We start from the raw sequence: 26651 nt of genomic DNA on the forward strand, positions 1-26651 counted from the left end.
CGCCCGTTATATCGAGGCTGGTGCGTATCTCCCTGCCGGTGTCTAGTCAGAACAGTCGAACCTCTGGATTCTAGAGGTTCGAATTCGAAGATTATGTAACTCTAGACCGCGATAAGTGACTCTAGCGTCCGTTTCGTCGAACGTGAAATAATTATGCGACTATAGACTCCGTTATGGCCGTCGAGCAAGGTTATGTTCGGTTCTCGGATGAAAATTGATCGAATTCGTTTGCGTGTGGTTTTCACTAGATGAACGAAACGTGAGTTTTCGGGTCGTCGTGTCGATGAATGGAAATATCACCGATGACACTAATTCGTGTCACCCGATGGACAATGTCTATATTCGTACTCCCCCCGTCACCCCTCTCACTTCCACGTGAGACACTCCTAGTTGTCGCGCGGTTGAAACGCAAGGAGATCGATCGAAATTAAGTTGCACCGATCCCTCGAAATGTCCTCGATGTTCAACGGCTCGTGCAAATACGCTTAAAGAACAAATTCGTTTAATCCTTCCGCATTGTTCCGCAATCAAAATTATAATTCGCGATTAATAATTCCGAGGTACAAGTGTACCGGAGTTTAATTGAAAAGATTCCACTTATCGTTCGTACGCGACTCGATGAATTTATTCGTGTCTAATTATCGCATCAGCTTTGCGAAACTTGTTACGATGATCGGTTAGTAATGTCTTTAATCCCGGCAAATAAAGACGGTTTAATTATTTCCTATAGAATCGTTACATTTTCTTATTGTATATCAAATAGCCTATAGCAATACTAATGCGATAAGTATTAGTAGCTTTGATATAGTAGTAATACTAATATAGTAAGTATTGGTAGTTCTAATATGGTAGTAATACTAATGTAGTAAGTATTAGTAGTCCCAATATCGCAGTAATGCTAATATAGTAAGTATTAGTAGTTCTGATATAGCGATAATACTAATATAGTAAGTATTAGTAATTCTAATATAGCAGTAATATTAATATAGTAAGTACCAGTAGTTCTAATATAGCAGTAATACTAATATAGTAAGTACTAGTAGTTCTAATATAGCAGTAATACTAATACAGTAAGTACTAGTAGTTAAAAGTAAAACGCATTTCGTACTTAAATATTGGTGTTGAAAAAATATGAAAACTGGTTTCGAGGTTTTGTCACTGCATTAACCATCTGCACCATTTGGCGAAACGCGAACACAGTTATCCAGGATTACGATAGCATCGTGCTCCTCTCACGGCGCTATAGTTCTGGACACAATCAAAATTAGTAAGGACGTGTTTGGACTTTAGTCGAGTACCGAGTCAAGTCATCCAAAGCCACACTTTCATGCGCGGAACGTGCGAATTTGAAACGTTCCTACGGATAGGTAAACGGTAGAAATGGGTTCCTAACCACGCTGTAATTGAATATCGATTTCGAGACACTCTTCGGAGCTAATAGGGCCGTGGTCTGTTAAGGCGGGACACCACTCTGAGATGTAAAAAAATGGGTAAATTCTACGAATTTTTTTCCAAGTAGTCACTAAGCGAACAATGTAGTCTTTTTCAAAGAGCATAAATATAACTTTTAGCTTCGTTTTATCATTTTTAGAGAGTAAAAATTGTACAAAATGGCGAAGTTATTCGCTATTTCCAGAACTCCTTCTAGCGAAACATCGTTTATTAATCATTACACTTGACAAGAACTGGGAGGTTTGAAGTAAAAGGACGTTGTTGATTTCTAAACTAGAGACTATTATCCAAAATGTTGATTTCGTGTCGGCCAGGTTGAAAAATCTAGTAAAAACGTGAAACATGTTTATTTATCGCTGCAATTTCGCTGAATGTTTGAATTTCGAAATACCATCTCGACGTAACATTCTACGCGCTATAAATTTTAAGAAAATAAAAAAAGAAAGAAAAATTCGATTTTTTTAACTCCCATTAGTATATAAATATTGCAAATATCCCACACCGGTTGAAATAACAAAGTCGTGGTACACTTGGTGATACCGATTTGTACCGTGCGAGGGGTCAATGGTTAAATTTATGCAACCCCTCTCTTCGCGGTACGCTCTCAGTTGTCGCGCCATCGAAACGCTAGATGGCGCCACCGCGAAGATGTTACAGCGTTTATTATTATCTCTAATCCGACTGCTTCGACGAACGATCTTTCTCCACCGACCCGACGATTTATCACGGGCCGAGGAACGCTACGAAAGAATTCACAAAATGTCAGTCGCTTCTACATCGAGAAGTTGAATTACGAATTTATCGATGAAAAGATGAAACTTTCATCGAACTTGATCGCGCCCGAATTGAACATTGGCACGGAGTGACGAGTTCGATACGAAGTTGTTCGCGAAACTTTTTCTTCGTCGAACTGTACCGTGGACGTGTATTTTCCAGCCGTTCCCGCGTCGGAGTGGCTCGAATCTTTTCAACCGTACAACCTCGACAAGACCACGCGCGACGTATCGCAAAAATCGTTACGAAATCGTCGTGTATTCTGTAGATGCTTTCCTGAAATTTCAAGTTTGCAAGAAATCGTCGATCCAACGAAGAAATTCGTTAAATGCCTATCGTTGCATTCTGGTTATGTATTACGTACAGTAGTATATTACTAAAATTGATTTTCAAAATGTAACCATACGCGTTCAAGATAACTTTTTTAAAAACTGTGTTAAAAAACCGATTTTATGTTCAGTGTGTCGTATGAAGATTGTACAATTATACAAGTATACAATTTAACTTGTATATGTAACCACTGTACCGTGTCATTTCACGTATTACTCTTTTCTTTAATTTTGTATTTACGTTTACACCTCGAAGGCTTAATTTTTCAAAGTATCTACTACGAAGAAAAATCTTCGTCAATTTTCATTGTATTTAATTTTAGTTTTCTTTCGAGTCGCGTAGATTATCATTGTTCTTGTCAAAGATCGAAATCGTTAATTTTAAACGTATACTTAACACGACTCTTTTCCATGCATTATGTTTTTCTTCGACGAGTCGACAGAGTCGAGCCATTAAGAATATTGTGCAAGGGAAGTTTTCACTTTCAGCGGTAAGAACTTTTCCAAAGTATCCATTTACAAACTGTCTCGATAAAATTGTAGCCGCACGGCGACGTTGCAGAAACCAACGATTAAACAATTCAACGACAGTTTAACAGTTTGTAAGTGTGTAGCGCTGCAAGGTAGAGGGAAGTCTATTGACAAAGGTGAGGCGAATGTTTGCATCGTGCAAGCAGGAGCATGCAAACTCTTAATCGCTTCTCTTTCACCAGAGTACAGATCGTGCCGGTGCAGTACCGACACGTTGCAAGTTTTGCAACTGAAAATGGAAAACCGTGTAAGGGGAACGAAAACATTGAATATCGAGAGATTTTTCGGGCGAGATTGAAAATCAGGCTATAACGTCATGCTTGAAGTTCGAATTCGGTAGATTGGAAATCGGAGAATAATTGGAGCGGGAAAATAATCGAATTTGAAAAATGAATGAAAGTTTTCTACGACCGGTAAGTGCATCATCGAGATTTTTTTATCGACTGACACGATTGCTAGTTCCAATTGTTTTTCAAACGGTAATTCTTCAATTGGAGAATCTGAAACTTCTTCAGAATTTTCAGGAGAATCGTCGCTAGTATTATGTTTATCGAAAAGTATTTAAAATTTGACACTGATCGAGTGTCTTTTGTTTATAAAATATTTTTTACGTCGAGACGGTTAAATTTTTGGAATTGTCTATACGCGAATCACGTAATTAGAGACACTCTGTTGAAATGCGGTTCAGTTGCTTCGTAGCCACAGTTTCGACAAACAGAGATGTTGGCGTGTAACAATTTGAAAGTATAAGCGAATATGTAGTGAATATTCAGATTCAGAAGCTGAATTTAGCGACGATCGAACAACCACAGATGCTACGGTTACCAGTACGGAATTTCGAAATGCACAACGATACGTGCTATACACTTTAGCTGTTAGGATAGAAAAATTCTATCTTCGTAACCGAAGGGTTAATACTAGAACCACCATTGGTGAACGTGTTACTATTTTTATTGGGCCATATACGTGTTCTCGTGAGTGAAATAGGGAAAGGGTAAATTAACTCACGAGTACCATTAGTTGTCTATTTTAATAATTGCAAATTTTAATTAAAGAAACGAAATTTGAACATTCAACCTATATGTATAAAGAAACAAAATTTGAACATTCAACCTTTACGTATAAAAAAGACAAAATTTTAACATTTTAACCGATATGTAACAACCTAGAATATACTCCTTAAATATAGTTGAGAACTGTGCGGTAAATCCCCTACGCAATAATGTCTTTTCTTAAAAAACAATCCCATAAAACTGAAAGAATTGACCACTAGACTGCCCCCTTAAATGAACAAACATACGAGTTCGTATCGATTCAAGCCCGACCAATTAGGTAAGAATCTGTTCCTGTTGTTGTATCCGGAAAGGTTCGACCAGACTTAACATCGGAAATACAAAAGACGGTCTCCATTTTCTACGAGAACGCCCTCGAACTTTCAAAGGCAAGCGGTTCGTTTCTCGTGGAAAGTGTCGGTGGAACCACCCTCGTAAAGTGGACGACGGAGCGTTGAACGTCACAGGTAGAACGACGCGTAAGCTCTTTCCTCGTGGCTGCAGGGAATAGTGGGCAGCGTCGTTAAAAACTCACGTCCTCGATGAAACAACGCGCCGCGATCATTTTTCTGGGGTTTTATACGCGTTTGAAACGGTGTCTTATTACGAGGGTGTTTTCCCAACTAAAAGGCCTGGCCGTAAGAAACGTTGTAAAAAAAAAAAAGAAAAAAAAAAGAGCAAGATGCTCGCGCTGCGAACTGACCCTTTTAGTGACACGTAATTGGGGCGTGTAAAGTCTCGCTCGACGGGACAGAAAGTTAACGGTGGGATAGATTTCAACACTCAGCGACGCGCCGAGTCAATCTCGCGCGACTAAAGTGACCACTCTATCAAGTGGCCGCTCAAGGTCACCGTTTCCCACTAGGAATCTCGTTACAAGTTGTACTCCAGCCCGAGCTCACGGCATATTCCCATTTGGGAGTGTGTTATTCTTCTCAGATGTTACAACGTGGTATCATTTATTCAGTTATAATACTCCAGCCCGAGCACCGCTACTCACGTAACCTCACGTTCCCATTTGGGAGTGTGTTATTCTTCTCGGATGTTACAATGTGGTATAATTCGTTCGGTTGTAAATAATTCATACTTCGACGAAAGCTGCGCAGTGGACTTTTGTTGACGGTATACATTATTGTCCTGCACCTGGCCAAGGTATTTGACCGCTGACCGAGAAGATCGCAAGAATCGGTCTTGGAAGTTAGTAGAATGGCGATCGATCATCCATAACCTCGTTGTTGTTACTGGGTTGTTCGGAAAGTCATTTCGTTTTCCAAAATGGAGAATATATAATTTAGTAAAATGTTTATACGTAAAAAAAACGAAATGACTTTCCGAACAACCAAATATAATAAGTAGCAGACGCGAGTGTTATTGTTCGATAAAATTTCTATTTATTCTCGCGAAGCGACACTCTCTGTCACGCATCTACGTCTATCCCCCAAAGCTGGATAACAGTGTATAACGTAATCGCTCGAATTAAACACGGTGAATTAAATCTAAAATACAAAATTTATTCGGCGCAGGTTTAGTTCAAAGTTGATTAATTAATTGCTCGAGAGCTCTGAATTATTTTAGTTAAATATTCGAAAGCGAGTGGTACGTTAAGTAAAACTTTTAGGGTACTTTACTATCCGCTTCTTTGACAAATCTTCAAAGCCCTTTGGCAAATCTAGGGTGAAATGCAATTTCCTCCCGTCGGTAATAGGTAGTGCTAGACTTTCATGGTGGCTATATTAATATACGAAATAAGATATATGCTAATCTACCCCGTTAACCTGAAACTTTGATCAACACCAACCGTAGACTATAATGATTTAGTAATCTAACCGATACATCGAACAAAAGAAACTAGAGTTTTTGTAATTCCACAGATTCGTAGCTACGATATATAAACACAGTTCGTACAGTTAAAATATTTATATCCGTGTAATCGTTATCTTTGAACGTAGTGTGCAGCATAAAACGTATAATTTTATTTTTGTCCGTAATGGTAACGATGTTATAATTTATATAGCACGTTGGAGAGATCCCATCGTACCAAAGATCCGTAGAAATGTTTTCAACTCGGCACTTGGCTCGATTCTAAACTAAGCCCTTACTTTTTTCGATTATCTCCGGAACAATAGTCCATGATACTATAAAAAGAGCACGTTGTTATCATAATCCCGGATAAAGTTCTACGTTTCCGTTCAGCCAAATGGCAGCGAGTTAATCCCGCGAGAAAACCTCGAAATCAGCTTTTATATTTTGAAACACGGTGTAGCGTTTAATATAGATCGAATATCATCTTGTGTCAATACCAGGGGAATTTAATATTCTCAATGTATTCCACAGCTTAGCAAACAGACAGTTTATTATGCAGATTAAAAGGATTACTTTCTGATCAGTGTAAAAGGTTCCAGAAGCTGAGACAATAATTGTAAATGTATAAATATGCCAAATTGCGTTCGAATTAAGAGTTGAACATTTTGTAATTAAACTCCGGTGTAATTATACATCGGCATAACTGTTATTAGCGAATTGTAATATCGATTATGGAATCGTGCACGAGGATCAAATGAATTTGTACTTTAAATATATTTAAACAAGCCACTGGATAGCGAGGATATTTCGAGGAATTACCGTACTTAATTTAGATCGATCGAAATCGAATTTCGAAGTTTGAAATTCCTAGAACTAGGTCGACGTGCAAAAACAAAAACTCAATTCAAACATGTTTTAACGTTCAGAGGGGACAGTACGAAATATTGCACAACTGTAGAAATAATAAGAGAACATTTTCATGCGTTTTTTAAAAAAGACGCACGAACGAAGTATATTTTATTTTTCCGTAGAAATATCGATAACATCGATCGTTTCCAAATTTAATCGTCTCGAATTATTTATGAAATTATTTTTCTTTTCAGTTCAAGCCATTTTAGTTCGTCGCGTGTACGAGCGACTTTGTGCGAACAATTACGATCGAGGCTGTACTTTGTTGCTTAGTTTGGCGCGAATTTGGACTTTGAATTGTATAAAACGCTTCGAACGTTGGAATCGACAGGTTTAATTGATCCAAGCTCGATTAATCCCAGGAATGAATTCCTTGTCCGTCCGGCATTTTGTTTCGTGAGTTTCGAATATCAGGTTCAGTTGGTTCTCGAGAGAGCAATTCTGTCGTTTGTATCGGAAGACATTGACGAATACAGTTACGTTCGAGTGAATGTAATTGTAATTGTTAAAACACTCGTTCACGACTTTGAAATTTACTATAAAGTGACTCGGGAAAATTTTGTTTGTCTATTGTTACGTCTAACCTTTCAAACGGTTTAATTTTGTCCTGTACACTCCTGTATAGTGATTTGATATTATACGTATTACCTGGTTCTAATTAAATACAAAATAGTAACGTTTATAGAAAACAGATACATAGCACCACAGTTATTTTTTTTTGGTGAAATTGAAACACGATTTTTTTAGAGTGCATAAACATTTTATTAAATTATATATTCTCCATTTCGGAAAAAGAAATGACTTCCAGAACAACCCAATGATATTTCTCAGTAGCAAGTAAGTAGAAACAACGAGTAATGGTCAGACGCCTCAGCTGATCGCTTACACACGAATCGTAAGACTTTTCAAAATTCATTACTCCATAAACGAAGCTTTGAGCAAACAAATTTTGCTACATATTTCCTTGCACTCTTTCAAATGATTGAAAATGAAAAAAAAAAAAAAAATACCAGACATATTTAACTCTTCATCGATACAACGAACAATGATTCCAACTAGAAAATTTCATCGGTTCCCTATCGTTCGTTGTAACCGAGTACAGTGGTCAACAATGGTGGTCAACCTTCTTGTTTACTAGAATTTTGAAACAAAGTTTCTCTACGATTGAAAAAAATACGGAGTCAAAAATATTTGTCCGGTAATACTCCTCGATATCGAACACCAATCCCAAGATGGTCAGTGTCTGTAGCAGTATCGGTATTTGTTGCTCGTTCGAATTTCGAAACGGAAAGAGTTTCCCTACCCCCTTTTGGCGTACCAGCCGATTAGTCTCGACTGAGGACTACGGAGGGATGACCTTTCCTCTCCACCCTGTCGTTCCTTTGGAAGAAGCTTTACGTGAGTGGAACCGGTCGAAGTCGTTCAGCCAAGTACACCAGCTTCTGTCGACGGTCATGACGAGGGTGGAAACCCCCGAACGGTTCGGTCCAAGTAATAATTTATGTTCCCTCCGCAAATATAGCAGCCAATAATGGTGGCCAACCGATGAACGGACGGAGAAAATACCGCGGAAAGGGTGAAGTATCGGGGGTTGGAGATGGAAAGCAGAGAGGGTGGTCACGGGTGGTAAACCTTACAGAGTGATCCGACTGCATTTAACATGGACACGCGATGCCGATATCTCGGTGAAATTGGCAATTCTAAAGCATGTGGGGAATCTAGACGAATCGAAGGGGTAGGTCGTTTCAGGGCTGAGGGAAGAATTATTCCTGGAACGTACGATTTCTCTCCGCGTCTGAGTAAATTCTTTTCTTCGATCAACACGACGCGCGGGGGATGCTGAGGTGAATAGCCCGTTTCCTGTTTCTTTGAATAATATTCTAAATGGAAGATTCGCAAACCTCGGGAATCAGTAGTTCCCCTGTGCTTGCAGATTTTCCAGACGAATTTATCAACGGAGTAGCGGGAAAGTCGTTTTCTTTTATAATCTTTTAATTTAAAATGTTCGTTTGTCATTGTACTTGTCGGGGTGTCCCGATCGTCACCGGTCGATTTGAATTTTACGCTATTTTTCAAACGTCGAACCGATTCCCTTGAAACTTTACAAACGTCAGCTAGACAGATGGGAAATTAATCGTGGGAAAGTTCACGGTGAAAGAACGCGTGGAAATTATTCAGGCGTATTGCGAAAAATCGCGATCTTTAACGGTTCGGGAACTTCGTAATCATTTCCCTCGAAATCTTTTGCCGGGAAAAAGCACCGTGCAAAGTCTGATCGATAGATTTGTCGTAATTAGTTCAGTTGGAGATCCGAAGACTCTTAGTGTTAGTCGATTCGACGAGAAATTTGTTTAATTAACTCCTTACAAAAGGAAGTGACACGAGAGAAACGGATAGTTTTTTTTTTACTTAGTATTAGTCGATTCGACGGGAAGTTTGTTGAATTAATGCCAAAGTCGGTGTCTCGAGGATAGTTAATTGCAACGTCGACGCAGTCAACATTCTAGATATTACTTCAGTGAAGGTTCACTGATCATTATGTAGCACGATTACGCGATGCACCTTTGACCCCGTTATTGTTCATTTAGGGTGAATAGTTGCACAGTTCCTATCAGTTCTCAGTCGTTACTTCGTTAGACGGTGTCTTTGATCACAATTGCAATTGCACTCGCGTCGATAGTTGCGGAAAATTTCGTCGCGAGGTGTCGATACTACGACGCGAGGTGCACCTAATTCGTCATATTTCGTACCGGTATAGTGTCTCGAGTAAATGTTAGGTAAGTGGGCAACTGGCGCAAGTTTCCTTTTAATGCGCAAGTTAATGGAAATATAAACCAGTTTACGCGGAAGAGACCGCGCAAAGGGTATATTTTTGTTCAAAAAGCGACTCGTTATTTTTAAAAGAACGAGAAGCGTAATCTCGTTGCCCTCGAGAAGATTAATTCCATGTTTTCTTGTCGATGTATTAAACCGGTGTAGTCTGTTCCTCGTCGCTTCTCTCCGCTTTTAAATTAGACTGTGGCTTCGTTGTCGGATAATTGACAATCAATCGTTAAATTATTTCACGAGAAAATCAGAACCCGCCCTCGTAAAACTGCGTCGCGTATTTCTTTACCGGACCTTTTAGAATATTTTAAAATCCACTCTTCGGTTGGCCTTAATTCCTTTAACGATGCACCAGGTCGTCGATGGCTTAATTTCTTTTTTCTTTTTCCTTTTTTTTTTTTCTTCGAGCCCATTTTTCGACATTTTAACTACAGTCTTTGGGAGCGCGGATTGTTTATGCGAGGCGGACCACCCCGAATGGAACAATCGTATTAACTTGAACCTCGCTGGAGGTGCATACATCTTTTCGAATCCAATGAATAATTTAACGTCGAAGTCGATAAAAATGCAGATTGTCTTTTCAAGTCAGATCGTTTTAAATCCAATAAATGTACCAGCACCAACCTGACCAGAAATACAGATTGGTTGTCAAGTCGGGCCCTTCCTTGGATCCAATAAATATTTCAACATCGAACCTACCAAAAATATAGCGTGTATTTTCAAGTCGGTTCTTTTTTTTTTTCTTCAAATACGTCGAATACTTATTTCAATATTGATCTTTCTACGAACGCAGATCGTTTTCCGTCAATTTGTATACTCTTATAATTCACCGTACACTTTAATATCAATCTGGTTGAAAATATGTATGGCTCTTTTATATTCGTTAGATATATTAACAACGATCGAACGAGATTTTTTATTCGAGACTTTGAGAGGAGAAGAAACTTGGATATTTTACCAAAAGTTACAAATACAAACGAGTCTCCATAAATTGTTTCTTAAAATGTTTAGATCAAGAGACTATAACTTCTAACTCAAAGTTCTGCGTTGAATAGAAACTTTCTATGTTTCAAAATTCCCTAGTATTGTTTTTCTTGTCCATATCCAGGTTAAAGTTCTCCGCTCGAGTGCTCTATACTCGATTATTAATTGCCATCGAGCGTGTTCGATATACTCGAGAATCGCTAAGCAGAGCCCCCTCCCACTCGTTCCTTTTTCGTCCGTATCATAAATTCGGTCCCATTCAATGTTCAGAACATCGAGCTCCGGCGGAAGTGCGGATCGTCCTTCCGAGTCCGACAATCCGAGCCAAACGGTAATCCGGGCACGTTCTCCTTTTAATTAATTCACATTACCATAGCCGGCGCGGTGGCATTTGCAAACGAAAGCAGCCAGTAAAAGCCCGATCGGCGCGAAATGAGCAGCGCATTTCCAATTTCGCGATAGGGGAAACGCAGGACAAATCCTGCTTAAGCTGGATGCACGCGTCCCGCTAATATCGTTTTGTTATCGCCGGGAAGTGACGGTGCGGAACGATAGATACGGATTTCTCCGGTTTGATTCGGCCAATACGGAGTCGACGTCGTCGCAACCTGCGTACGTCGCCGATGAACTCGCGGTAAATACCAACGGTACCGGCCTTATTGGAATCGCTTCGCACTAAAGAAAATTTAGCTACCGAGCTGAACGCGAATGGATGTTTATCGTTCTGTCTCGCGGCAATCCCCTCGTTTCTCGCCCGTTCTCCCGTCTTTCTTCGAGTTGCATCCGAACTTGGCGAAACGTCCACCCGAGTTCCCGAACAACGGAATCGATCTTACCGAGTTTACGAATAACGTTACGCTGGTACCAGAAATTTCGAACACGGTTGGAAGGGGCAAAATTCTATATTTAGAGACGAAAGTAATCGAGTAATTTTAAAATGCTAAGTATTCTTTTCTTCCTCGATGATACTCTCTTTAGAATTTTGCGAAATTAACGATTGTACCTTCTTCGTGTTTTCGAGTAGAATGGAGGTGGAACTAGAAATTTCAAACACTTTTGGAAGGGGAAAAATTGTATATTTATAGATAAAAATAATCGAGAAATTTTACAACGTTAAATATTCTTTCTTTCTTCTCTGGCGTATTTGGAAGTTCGTGAATACAAAAATAAAAGATACGAAATATTGAAATAAATTTTCTTAATTCTTTCACACGGGAGCAGGGTACCCACAGTAATGGACAGTCTTCGTTTTATTCGATCGTGGCGTTTTGTTCCTGTTTGGGTAATAATATCCTTTCAGGGGTGAACATAAATTTAGGTTATTGTTTTTTTATTTGCGCTAGTCGTGCCAATTTCTCTGTTTTACCCTCTTGCGTTGTATAACAATCTCCGCTTATGTGTCACCGAAACTAGTCCGCTCGTTTACATACATTCGGGGGAAGTAGCACTTCTCTTTTACAGTCATCGACTTTTCTTATCTCGAGTGACAAAAATCCACAAAATGGCATTGAATGATCGTCGACTCAAAGTGCACCAATTAGCAGACACGATAAACGTATCAAAAAGTACTGTACATCCTATATTGACTGAAAATTTCGACACGAGAAATTGGGCAATTGAGAAGTGGACAAGATGGGTGCCACGATTACTCACAATGGAACAAAAACAGTGTCGTGAGGATGTTTCGATCGAGTGTTTGGCGAGGTTTCACAGCAATAAAGCCGAGTTTTTGCGTCGATTCGTAAGCATGGACGAAACACGGGTCCATTGCTTCGTACCTGAGACGAAAAAATAGTCGAAACAATGAACCGAAAGGGAAGAAGTAACCCCGAAGAAGGTGAAGACAGTTCCATCTGCAGGCAAGGTCACAGGGTCAGTTTTTTGGGATACACGTGGGATAATTTTCATCGATTATCTTCAGAAAGGAGAAACAATCAACGACAAGTACTATGAGAACTTGTTGCAGCGTTTGAGTAACGTTGAGAGTTATCACGGGTGTTCGTCTTAAATGTACACGTAGAGAAATAGAGATAATTTTTTCCCAAATTTTTTTTGTTAGCTCGGATACATCTGGGACCACCCTCGTACCAACATTGCGTCTTCACGCGACACCGTTACCCTCGTCGATACAGGAACGGGTTTAAAAATTGATTTACCCTTCGGGGTTACTATGCATTTATCCAAATAGAAGAACAAAGTCCTCCTTTTGTGGAAATCTTTCAATTCGTTGGAAACTTCACGATTCCCTGGTCGAAGAACCATCCCTGTTCAGCGACCCAATTAAAAGCCGGCAACTTTCGCCGGAAGAAGAAAGTCGGATTGAATCCGCGAGCCGAGAAAGTACGAGCGTCGTCGACTTTTGCGGGGGGGGGCCGAGGATCCTCGAGGTGAAACTCTCGGTCTTCGAAAGCACCGAGCGGGGAAAAAAGTAGGAAAAAGGATAGAGAGAGGGGAGAGAGAGAGAAAAAAAAAGAAGAAATAAAACTCACGAGCCTGTCCGACAACCGTCCCGTGAAATCCTCGTTCTCGCGCGAAAAAGCTACCGGGTGAATATTTCGCGTGCGTAAAGAAAAAGGAGGACCTCGAGTAAACAAACAGGCGGCACCTGGCCTCCATTAGCGCCGCCTTAAATTGCATTTAAGCGAGCCAAAGAGCGGTTCGCGCGGAAACTTTGGTTTACATTTCCGTTTCCGAGCGTCTAAGTGTACTTCAATTCCCCTCCGTGGAGACAGCGGTTTTTTTCTTCTTTTTTCTTTTTTTTTTTTCTTCTTTTCTCGTTAAGGTTTCTTGTTTCCGTTCCACGTGCTCGCGATAGAGAAAACCGTGACCGAGATTCTCGGTAAGCACGAAGGAAACGTTTCTTTGCGGGCCCGAATTGGCCCCCCCAAACCCCGCGCACAATCCGAGAATCCTATTACCGGGCAAATGAGAAATATTATTTACCAAGCAACCAGGTTCGTCGGAGCAATACGTAACCGCGGCGCAACAAAGCGAGATTTAGGTTCGTTGTTTATGGCATTTGTCCCGGAACCTCTCCTTACGTACACTGAATCGCATCGAGCTTGAAAGGTTATTATTTCACTCGTGGATTTTTCACTTGATCAACGAAACGAGACCAATCGGAGACAAGGTACGAAAGATCAACGTCTTTGAGCTTTTTATCGCATTTCAACGATAGTGTATCGACGAATTACGGTTTTCTCGAGCAGTGTGAATGTGACGATGTTTAATTGATCTTTTGCACTCGGTTGTCCCCTACGAAGGGACATCGTGTGTCTAGCGTATCACTCGAACGTCTCCTCTGACGGGACGTCAAAGTTTATCAGCGATTATAGAGAATGAACCATTCCACGCCCAAGTTTTTGAGAACCGACGTTAAGTTTAAATATTTCAAATCGTAGAATGATAAAACGGTGCACTTTTCTTTCGCAATTTCGTTCATCGATACTTGTAAGAATCGTAACACGGTATACCAGATTTGAATAATTCTTGCACCCGGTAAATTACTCTTAACGCGTTTCCCTTTGCCCGTGATAATGGTCGAAACGTTCTATTTTTACAAATGCTTGTTTCGTTGCGTCGTTGGCGCACGTCCCGTACTTTTTTACAATTAAGTTAGATGGTGTACCATTTCGTACTGAAAATAAATATTACCGGTAATTACCTAACGGGAGATCGTGATTTTCTCAGGTTTGTGTTTACTCGTTGGATTTAAGACGGGGTCTGGGTCTCTACGAGCTCTTCGATTGCGTTTAACCCTTTAACTTCGTTGCGGTTGAAACTAAAACCAGTCACGATGTACGGAACGAGGCAGTTACTGTTCCACGTTGGTCTACAAATTTCATACTACGGAACGTTCTCTCCACTTGTGATACAAAAGACGTTTACGACGCGAATAAAGCCTTTTTGTAAGTCTTTCTACGTAAACTCGATTGGAGTAGCTACGCGGTTTATTCGAAAAATAAATTTAATACGCGAAGTACAATTCAGGACCGTGTATGTATGCAATTCCCTTTTTTCTGTACGATAAGTGCTTTAATCTCTTAAAACGCTTGCCAGTTCTCAAAGCCTTTATACAAAGTGTTAACCGTGTTAACACGTTTGTAAAACGTTGTTCGTAGTATATACGAACTTAAAAGAAAGAAATGGTTCAAACTTGCGCGAAAGTTAATCCACAAACGTATAAATAATTTCCAGATCAGTCGTTTCGTAAATTAGTCGAGTGTTCTTTTAATTCATCGTTACGCGAGAAAACTTTTCTCACCTTACAATTGTAATGGGCGTTTCTTTTATCCTAACGTTTACAGAATCATTGAAGAGGATTCGAAACTGGATGTAAAATTCCATATCGATTTAAATAAAGTCGTAGCAATCGATGGAATTGCTTGGAAACCATTTGTCAATTTCTCATAAACGGTTAACTTTTACCGATGTGGTCTCACACACGCGAGAAAGAGGGGTGCACGATAACGAAGCCACGGTTCGCAAAATGGAGGAATTCGTCGATTTGCACGAGCAATTGATCCTGAAAAACAAACCACATTTTCATTAACCCCTTGTGTAAACTAACACCTCTTCGTTTCCAACCTGAAAGCACGCTCTCTCGACGCAACACCGAATGCCCGTAGCGCAAAAAAAAAGTCTGTTCCAAAGGATTAGTTGTAAATAAGAGAAAAATTTTACTCGTATGCGTGTTCGTATCCCATAAAAAATCTACCCGGCGGAATAAACGAAGGCTTATGAAACGTCACGGTTGAAGCATTGCCTCGTGAAAATTTGTAAAATTCGTACGATTGAAATTGGTGAAAAAACCGCGGACAAAAGTATGATTCACCGGCTCACCGGTCACGGTTTCCATAAACTTTTTAATCACCGGGTTGCTTTATCGCTCGTCGAGATAAACTGTGTTATCGCGTTGTCGTTGTTTTTCGTTTATTCTTCGATAAATAGTGCGCGCGACGATGGTTCATTTTTTGTTCTTGTTTCGTTCGTTTTATCATTACTCGTTGTTTCTCCGTTCGGGGCTCGAAGCAACTGGTTTCAGGGATGTGCGTCGGCGTTCCGCGAACGAATTGCTTTCGAAATGGAACGGATCGGAAGCCCGTCACTGGCCCCGATTCACGTTATTAACTGCGAGCGGCCGTAGCGGGTGCCAACAAATGCCGGCACCCTGGTGCACGCGCGAAGCCGTAGAAAATCTCGCGAGGGCTCGACCAGATCAACGAAATAACCGACGTCGAACCCGTTGTTTCCTTTCGTCTCTTCCTGTCTACGATAACGGTCTTATTTGCCGTGGGCTTCCGTCCGAGAAGAAATTGCTCGGCTTTATCGACCATGCGCCACCCCGGAATGCGAGAAACGTTATTTGCACTGGCTGGTTGGCTCTCTGGCTCTCTGGCTGGCTGGCTAGCTGGCTCGACAGTGTCGTCTTCATTCGTCGACTTCGCGTTACGTTCCCGAGCGGTGATAACTTTACGTTGCTGGAATCCTGACCTCCGATTCGCCGTTGCCCCTTTTCACGGGTTCACTGCTGATCACTGCGTTTTATCGCACCTGCGTTCACAGCAGCCGACGTCGACTACGAGCCGAGCGGAGCCGGCTGCCCGTGACACGTTCCACGCGAATTATCGCCCCGGAAGACTTCCTAAACATAGGGTAGGCCAGACGACTACTTACCGCGGTACGATGCCAAACTCTCGTGTCGGTGAACTGCCATTCCTTTAACCGGGAAAGGGACATCGTCTTCTCTCTTGGTAGTTCGTTTCGGTGAACCAGTTGGAACTGGAATGTGAATATTTCGAACGAAAGTAATTTTAACCGAGGATCGTTAAAGAGACGAATCTTCTCGACTAAGAAATGATTCTGTTGTCACCTATTTTTTTGTCTATACATGTCAAAAAAAAAAAAAAATAAACGACTTTACTCTGTTCCAATTATGTACACGTAGAATCTTTCTTTTTCAAGTAAATGAAAAACAAGTGGACCAGAATAAATAGTCTATACGACATTTTGATTCAGAACGACCTGCTTTAGCGGTAAAGTTATTCGGTTTCCTCTTGGAACATTTTCCATGAAAGGAACATAATCCCTTTCGGTTGTCCATTAGTAAAATACTTGGGACAACCGCGATGAAAGGATAATAACCGTTTCATACCGCGCTAACTAGCGTAACCAAGGGATTACATTTCTCTCGCATATCAAGAGAATACAACGACAAGAAAAAGTTACGCGAAAATCAACAGAATGCTCTGTCACTCTGTTGCAAAAAAGTCCCAAGAAAAGTTTCATTAAAAAAAAGCACTAAAACCTTCGAGACTTTATTTCACAATTTTTTAAGTAATTTCCCGTGGATAAAAAGATTATTCTGTGTACGCACTATCGTGTTCCACGTGCACGCAAACTTTCATTAAAATCGGTCTTACAGGTAAGAAGAATTTCCACGTGATGCAGAGTGCAAATACTTTTGGGAGCCACTGTGTTTCGGGAACGGTTCGTGTTAGGGAATATATCAGGACTCGGATTCAGGGTTCAACTCGTGCCAGAAGAAGATTTAAAGAGGAGGACCGATGCAAGGGGAAATAGTGGCTCCAAAGAAACAAGCTTCAGACGCGTGGAATAAACCACGACGATAGAGAGGAAGGAAACCGAAACTGAATAAATAATGAGCAGTCGAGACTGAATTGTCCTCCGATGTATAGTTAATTCTTGCTTTATAGAAAGACCTCCAGGGTTCCAGGGTTTCGAACATTGCAATTGTGGGAAAATCTCTGTTTCACTGCTGACGAGTGCAGCAGTGAGTAACAAATGTTTACAAATCGAATTAAAAATAAAACTGACAATACATGGATCGAAATGTCCATGTTTTATTTATTCTTACGAGTTTTCGTCCTCGACTCGAAAGCTGCGTATTTCTTCTCGTATTTACGTTAACCGTAGTCTGGTATTTTATACAATTTATACAACTCTGATACTCCCTTTTCCTGTAGGCTTCTTTTGAACGTTGACTTTCTTCAATGCCTGAAGGCAGAGCTTACTGTATCAAAACATTGTCCACAGTGGATAGATAATATTTCACTGAAAAGATGATTTCAGAAATAGAAAGGTTTGCCCCTTAGTTTACCAAGGTGGGTTGATCGATGTTCTTTACCAAGGTGGTTCTTAAAAGACTCATAGCTTTTTCATTGTTACATCAGTCGTTACTGTATTATATTATTTTTGTTCCAACATCGATTAATCGTGACAAACTTATCAAAACCACCACGGTGACACACCTGTGTCACCGTGACTCAAACACTTGCCATTTTGGCTGATGGCCATTATCACTCTGTACTCTATTTGTAACTATCCAAGGAAAAAAATTCCAAGCTACATATTTCCAACAGTTATAAAACGATATCGTAAAAACGTACTGTATATTGGGATTGCTGAGGTGGTCCTTGGTACGATAAAGATTAAAAGGACAATCGAGTCTGGGTCAGAATCGGACCCGGTACGAGGGAAGTCTGGGTAAGTTTCGTTGGAATTTCGGTTAGGTTGGGTCGCAGTCGTGATAAAAGGCAAACAGATTTCAAACGATGATCGAGTCGTCCATGATTATGGATTTGCGACGGTCGTCTGTATTTGTCCCGAAGTGGGGTTCAATCCCCGCGTTTAGGGATCCACTGACGTCTCTGTTCCCTTTCTTTCGTAGGTTTTCACACGTATACATTGAACGAGACCACCCACACGGAGCGCGAGGACGACGAGATCCTGACAGTGAGATACGAGGATGGCAGATGGTCGAAACCCTACTACGATTGCGGCGGTGGGAATATCTGGATGCTGACCTACACCGTCCCTTTCTTCGGCTACGTCAACGACACCTACTTCTTCAAGTAAGTGACCTACTACTCGAATTGACCTCGCCGAGTTCTCCTCGACGAATTTACGAGAAATATTCACCGAGCGTTCGACGTTGATTTCGAAGAACGAACGATATATTATTGACGCATCAGGAGTTGGCCGGTGTCCTACGAGCTAAAAAGTCACAGGTGAGAGAATCGTGCACTCGAATCGGTCGTAACGCGACGGTGGTGCACGGTGCGACGAACAATGAACAAAAATCGTATAGTCATTCGACGAGTTTCAATCTCGGTATCAATATCTCAGGAATGTTACGACATGCTTCGTATTTTAAAAAACCCGCGTTGAGAAACAAACGAGTACGTACGAAAAAATTCTCCTCGTCGCTTTCCTTTCATCCGTCGCTATATACGGGATATATAATATTTTACAAGAAATTTGGTACAGCGAATCGCGTACGTTCGCGTATTCTGCGATGAAAAGAAGATCGTACTCGTGGTATCGGGTCGAACGTTATCATTCAGCCTTTGCAAGGAAAACTTACTCAACGTCGTCCACATTCTACTTACGCGCGGTACCATATTCCCCTCGAGGGTGTTCTTTCTTTCGTCTTGCAATAAATAGAGTTACCAACGCTCGTGCCAACTTGGGGGAATACAGCCAATTTGTCGCTACTCTTTCTCATTCTCGGCCTGTGTCTCTCTGTCGTCTGCTAAAGGTCAGTTTTTACGCGAAGTCACGACTCTACGATGACAGTGTGTCGCTCGTGTCACGACATTTGTCAGTAATCGTAATACGTCCCCAACTCGATGCGATTTCGGAGTCTTCGGGGAACTTGTTCTACGAATGGATTTAGTTTTCGTAATTGTGCGCCATTTCAATCACTGTCGATATCGAAATAATCTGTAAAAAGAACTGCAAAAATTTTTTAGCTTTTATACCTCTTGCACAATGGTTTTGTACCTTCGATCGAGTCTATTTCAAGAATTTAATTTTTTCTGGTAAAAATTGCTACGTTTTTACCGATTCTGTCAGAAATTGAATTCTTTTTAGCATTACTTCGCTCTAGAGTATTTTGTATAAAATAAACGAACGATGCCATTGTCTGTGATTTAAATTTTGTGCGTTTATGGTAAGTTTTCTGATATAATAAATGGAAGAAAACTAACTTTCTTTTAATTTTTCTTTGACTTTCCAAACAATCTAATAGAAAATAATCGAACAGACGATGTGACGTTTAAGTTTTCTTGATCCAATCAACGGGGGGAAATTAATTTTATTTTTATTTTAAGCGCTCGGTGTTCGATCAAAATTTCTCGCAGTTTATTCGAACGACTGTCAAATATTAGAATGTTAACATATCGTAATGATCCCGCGTATCGTTAAAACGCTGTTCGCGGTTTGTTTTAATTCAAGGTGACGAGACGTACTCGCAACCTGGCAGTTTAAATTTAAATGTTACAATTTTACCGGATTTTTTGGGAAACAAGCTCGCAATGTTTCCCGATTTTCCGGCCGATGGATGAAGTAAACGAGTTCTTTCATGTGTATCGAATGTTACTGCTCGAAAATACCAAGAGAAATTCGTTCGTGAAAAATTTGTATGTAACACGTACTGGGTTCGATTTTCGAAATGGCTTAAAACTATTACCGAAACTTTAATAACAACAGTATTTAGAAATACTGTGGAAATTAATCGACGAAGAAGCCGGTAACAGAACTACTAATCGATTCAACGCGAAGCGTAAATAAACACGATAGTTACGTCAAAGTTTGAGTCGATGTTGGAGAATGATAATTACAGCGATTCATCTTTTCTTTCATTTTGTTAAAGATTAGTGTCGTTTCTCAGGAATTCAATTTTGAACTAACAGCACGCTAGAGAATTTATGAAAAATTCCCCATTATTTATTATCCGATTCGAACGGTTAGGTGCGAGGGTAAATAAGTTTAGCATGAAAATAATAGACCATTATTTTCGTGTTTCTACCTTTAAATCAATTGAGCTCCGTATTGTGCCAGAACCATGTGGATTTAGCGTGCTATAGTTCTCGAATTATTTATCGTTCGTTCTCGAAGAAAAACGATTTGTACTTCTTCTATATTCTCCGGAGAATGGAAACTCAACGATACAAATTAATATAGAGAAGAAAGGAATTAATTAAAATATTTAACTTCGTTTAATGTATCGGTGTCTGAAATAATTCAGAGTGTATTGAATACCGAATGAAAACAATAGTACGGTAAAGTTTGTATTATTTTTTACATTTTGCTACGTGTTCTCTGTTTCTCTTCGAATTAATAAAATGTAGAAAATCTCAAATACGCAGTACGTTAAAAATTGAACGAAAACAATGGTACAGTGAAGTTAGTATTATTTTTCATTAACTACGTGTTCTCTATTCGTCTTTCAATTAATCAAAGGCAAAGTATCGTGAATGCACAGGGTATACTTAAATTAAACGATCGAATCTACTATTGCGTTCTACGAAGGAAAATAAGGAAAACTGTTACATAAACATGGGATTAAAACAGCTTCATTCGGAAGCTATACAAAATGGTCATGATAAAGAAACCAATAACTTGGCTTGCTGTATTTACATTACTATACGAGAGTAAATTGGCAATATTTATCTACCCTTGTTCGAGGGGTGTGTTTACTATTTGAAATCTTGGAAGGTGGTCAACGTGACTTGTTTGCATCCGTAATGTTTCTTTTCGAACGAAGGTCCTTCTCTTTTTCTTTCGAGAAATAAACAATACAGCACATTTCGTTCCTCTTACAAAGGTGTTCAATTGATTTAGAAATAATCGTCGCGTTTCATGTACGAAGAAAAGAACATTTATTGATTATATAATTATCGAAACGTTTTCAATCCTAATTCGTATCCTCTACGATGATCGATGAAAAGAATCTAGAGATTGTTGTAGGAAAATATTCAACATTAGAGTCACACGACTTCGAAGAAAAGGTAGGACGAGATTTACGTTTCTCGATAAATTTATAAACGAAGCTACGTACGAAACAAAGTTAAGGTATACGCGTAGAGACCAAAACCATCGAATAATTGTTAATTATTTTTAATTTTCTTTCGAGAAGAGTGTCAAGTGTTCGTTCATAAAAATAATTCTCAGGCCTTTTTGGAGAAAGAAGGAAACACGTTGGATTTTCAACCAGTTTGAGGAGCTCTGATTATGATTACGATCATGGGCGTTTGAAATGGCGAGAAAATACATGTTTCGTGCTGGAGCTCGGAGATTCAACTTTCCTCAAAGGGTCCACGAGAAATTTCTGTCGACGTTACGGTTTTATTGACGTACTACGCTTTCATTTTTATCGCGCATCCACGCTGTGTCCATATATGTGTTTTATCTATCCGCCGCGGGCCGCCATCAATCAATAGAAATATATATCGAAGGAATATGCGCATAGAAAAAGACGGTATTCATTTCCATTCGCTGCTTGAGATTAAATTGCCTTCCTGATCGATGGAATTTCGGATGCTCGTTTCAAGCGATGGCTACGAGTCGTTTCGAACGATGATTTGTTCGAGCGATGTCGTTCGAAATCAATAACTCTCGTGCGGTCGAAAATTTCTTTCAATGAAAATCGTTTTCATTCCAATTGTTAATGAAATACATTATTATTAATTTAAATTGAACTTCAAACTATATCCGAACAATACGACAAGTCGATCGTCGCTCTTGTACGGTCGAAACGTTTTTTCAATGAATATTGTTTTCATTTCAATAGTTAATTGTTATCAATTTAAATCAAACTTCAAAATATATTTAAACAATACGATAAGTCGACTAAAACAAATTCTGTTACAAGTGGACGTAAATAATAAAAAATACATACTGCATTTTCTTTATATAATTTTTCCAATACGTTTAAAGTATTTTAAATAATTTTAAACGCGCGACAATTGTCTCCATCTCGAAGATCTTTAAATGAATCATAAATTGAAGAACTTTTGAATCGATTCGACTCTATCTGTGACCAAATCCGTGCAAACATGTTGCGCCCATCGCTAAATACCTGTTATACCCTGAAATAATGAATTTCTGGGTTAAGGAGTGGTTGGAAAGAAGGCAATCTTCGAGTTATGAAAAGTGACCAATATTTTTATACATCCCGCATTATCTTTCTGACTGCTCGAAAGGTTTACAAGCTTTCAACGGCAGCTCGTGATTGGTTGGCTCGATCGTAAGTAAGCCGAAGCATCGTGGTCGATGATAGCTTAAACGAATTTTTCCGAGGATTTATTCACCCTTGATACTTTAGGATAAATTACGACATTGGGGTACAATTTTTAATTCTTTTTTCGCGTTTGAATTGTTTTTAACGCGTGAAAATAATTAATTATTTTCATTGGTACTGTACAGAGTGACTTCTTCGAATCTCGGAAACTATCGACGACTATAGTAAAATCTAACAGATTAAAATTCAATGGTTAGATGTAATTTGTCCTACTTGCTGGGAACACCCTTGTACGAGACCAGTCCCAGAAGTACCCGACTTGACGTATAGATGGCGATAGTTGTTTGAAAAGAACGACTAAATAGAAAGTATCGACCTTGTGAAGCTTAAGTTTGAAGGTTGACGACGCTAAGTTGTTTAGTATTCGTTTGGAAGAAAAAATGGTGGAGTCTGAGGTTAATGGCTATTTCTCAGAGCTCGATGGTTCTCGCTATGAACAGGGTATCGTAACTATTGAACATCGCTGGGAAAAGTGTATCGATCCAGAAGGAGACTATCTAGAGAAATAAAAACGATTTTTCTGAAATTTTTTTCCGTTTTCTTGGTTAGGCCAGGTACTTCTAGGACCAACCTCGTGTAACATTACATTGGAATCGTTTTCGTCCACACGACGTACACTGTCCAATAGTTATCACAGGTGTTCGCCTTAAATGTACACGTAGAGAATAGAGATAATTTTTTCCCAAATTTTTTGTTTTCTTGGTTAGGTCAGGTACTTCTGGGACCACTCCCCGTACAACGTTAGATTGGAATCGTTTTCGTCCACACGACGTACACTGTCCAAGAGTTATCACGGTTGTTCCCTTCAAATGCACGGTGTACATCGTTCGGAAGTCGAGGTTGAACACTGTTCAATTCGTCGACCGTGACGAACATCAGGCCCCACCCTCGAGGCTGGGAAAGTTTATCAGTCGCCATAAATATATCGTGGTAGAGTTGAGCGGTCCGGGTAAAATGAAGGAGAGTGTAACGCTCACCGGTTCGCCGACAGATGCGAGAATTCGGTCTGTTGCGTTCTCAGGCCGGTGGTATTTCAACGTCGCGTGACTTCCGGGCTTGAGGAGGGTTGATTGAAACGTGAGTGTGTCGGCTGTGGTTGCGTTCCGTGTGTACTGCTCCGTTCCCCCCGTTTCTGTACAACATCGGTCTACGCGAATTCCTAAATAACGGGTCGCCGTTGAGGACAGAACGATGCTCGTTCTTGTTCCACACCGTGATCGTGGATATTTACTTTTCACGGTGGGAATTTCAGCATCGTCACCGGTACGTTCTTTCATTAAACTTCCGTTATTGGACGCTACGGGAAAGTTCTCCTTTGAGATTGTTTCCTTGGTAATTGGTAAACAGAGACGAACGTTTTCTACGGAATCTGTGTAGTCGGATGTGTACACGTGAACGTTTTCGGTACACGGTGATATCGTATTTCCAAGAAACTTAACCGAGATCGATTTACGAAAGGGAAACAGAAAAGTGGTTACAGCCTTTCGATAATACGCTATGGAATTTGAATGAAATTTCTTTGTAAAGGAAGTGGAAACCAGTCGTTTATCGAAACCAGATTTGTATTAAATCAAGCGTTAAGGATGATTTTGTCCTGGTCGTGAGAAATGTCGCACGAAGTAGAGGGAAAGTATAATTCCATTTTGTACGAAAAAAGTTGGACTGTGGTTGTATCGCGTACCGAAGGATACGAAACTCGGAAATACCTCGATTTTACGATTCCGTAACTTTTAGAACCTCTTACCTTTACCGTCCTACCTATGGCTCGGACGTAACCGGTCCGATCCAAGTCTAACCTCACCAAGTACTATTTACTTTCAATTTAATCTAGCGTGCACTGTACTCGAACTACCCTAAATTTGGTCCAGCCGAAACCTGTATCTCGGTCTTGGGACAAATGTACGATAGATATACCTAACCCAGACCTACTTGACTCGAGCTCATCTCTAACATCTAACTCTTCGAGTTACAGCTACCAAACGTGGTCTGTCCTAGTGTAAATTATTCCACATCTGGCAGAACTAACCCAACAGAATTCTCTCTCGAATCTAAGCCACTGATCTTACATATGTATAAGCAAAATTTGCCTCGGATTTAATTTAAATTAGATTCAGGACGCTATAAATGATTTCTGTACGACGATCGAAGAAAATATGAAAATCTTCGCACATCTTGTACAAGTATTGTAAGACTTGAAGACTTTTTTCTACATCTTCAAATTTTTCCTTTGGATTTGTTCGTCGTAGTTGCCTCTTTTCGGTTTTCGCTCTGTACTCCACGCTGTAATTGCTGCACCACGGAAGTGGGCTCGTTTTGCGGAAGTCACGTTCGAGGTGGGAGCTCGATGCGAGCGAAACGAGGGAGGATGGTAGAGTTTAGGGTGGTGGGACAGTTAGGTTCGGGGGTGATACACGAAACTGCGTCCTTATTGAGAGGCGATGAGACAATACCTCGCGAAGAATGCGAAGATTGTTGTATTATCCTTTTGAATAATAATTACTCTTTCAACGTATTTATAATTATGCAGATACACGTACAGGGTGTTTCGACGAACTCGTAAATATTTCTATGTTTCTTAATTTTGAAATTCTGTCCTTTCTTTGATTAAACGTAAGATCGTTTCTTCGGTCTATCGAATATTTTCCAGGGAAGTTGAAACAAATATTACGCAGTTAAATGTACCAAAGAAAAGTTAGTTCTCTTCTTTATGTACAGGATAAAATATGCAAACGGGAAAGAATTAAATGCAGCGATATAGGCTATCTTTTGATCTTGGTGCAACGGTGCATTTCATATTGCGGAAACAAATTTAGAGAATGTACAAAAGCAGCTGAAAAGGGTACACTTTTTCAGTTTTCGTGCCAAATCCTTATAATTACGCAGAATTTCGCAAAAGAAGTGAACTGATTTTCTTTCATTCGGTTTTCAAAGGAAAATACGAGAGCCTGAAAAATTTTCTACGATAAACGAGATCGACGTAACCTTTCGAGGTTCGACCAAAGGAGTGAACAAATTTTTGTTCGACGAGGCAACGTATAAAAAAGGGGCATTTTAAAATAAAATATTTCCTAACATAAAGTATTACGTTTTTAATGTTTACATTCAAATACTTTTATATTCATTTTAACGAGAAGAAGTAACTTTCCATTTAAGTAATTTTCATTCAACGCAAGTGCAAGTAACTATAAAAGATTTGGAATTCAATTTTTATCCTGTTGATTAATTTTTGCTTAGAAAATACGTATAGCTTGTTCCACGGTCTGATCACCTCGTATCGTAAAACCAAATAATTTTAACGTTACTCAACCGTTTAACCATTACTCAAGATTTTTTATTCGATTTTTTAAAAAATTGAATATCACCCTTTCGTAGAGCACACAATTTCTTCTTATCGATCTGTTCTCTACGCGACCAATTACATAATTCTTTCTACACATTTTTTTTCTATCCGTCAATGACAAAACCTCGATAATTGCGAAACATCATAAACGAGTAAAAAAATTCTTCTAAAATTCTAGCGACGCGCGAACACTCTCCAAATTCCCTAATACTTTATAGTCGACTATCGCGATCACGGTGAAAAGGGATCGATAATTGCGATAGAAGGTTTAAAATGAACGACGAAGGTGGAAAAGAAATACGGTTCGTTAGCAACGTCGGTACCGAATCGTTTAAAATAGACGAATTGTAAATTGCATTTCTCGATCGTAACGTGGACAGTCAAAGACGGACCTAATGGCTATGAAAATTTCGACTGGGAAATATAATATGTACGTATGCGTTGCATCATTTTACGGAAAGTGCAGAACGTTCGAACGAAAAATCTGCATTGTAAATCGAATGTTTAATAATTCCGGTCGGCGTGGCGGTTCGATAATAAGATTT

At 39.8% G+C, this 26651-nt stretch overlaps 1 protein-coding gene across 1 annotated transcript in view; it reads left to right on the plus strand.

The window, feature by feature from the left end:
* The window catches only part of LOC143153538 (metabotropic glycine receptor), a 203546-nt gene that overhangs the window by 27927 nt on the left and 148968 nt on the right, over positions 1 to 26651 (plus strand). The window contains exon 2 of the mRNA XM_076324882.1: positions 18351 to 18534. Coding sequence (XP_076180997.1) covers positions 18351 to 18534 — 184 coding nt within the window. The remainder of the gene's footprint in view (positions 1 to 18350; positions 18535 to 26651) is intronic.

The sequence above is a fragment of the Ptiloglossa arizonensis genome, chromosome 12, assembly GCF_051014685.1.
Source record: "Ptiloglossa arizonensis isolate GNS036 chromosome 12, iyPtiAriz1_principal, whole genome shotgun sequence".
NCBI classification, from domain to species: domain Eukaryota; kingdom Metazoa; phylum Arthropoda; class Insecta; order Hymenoptera; family Colletidae; genus Ptiloglossa; species Ptiloglossa arizonensis.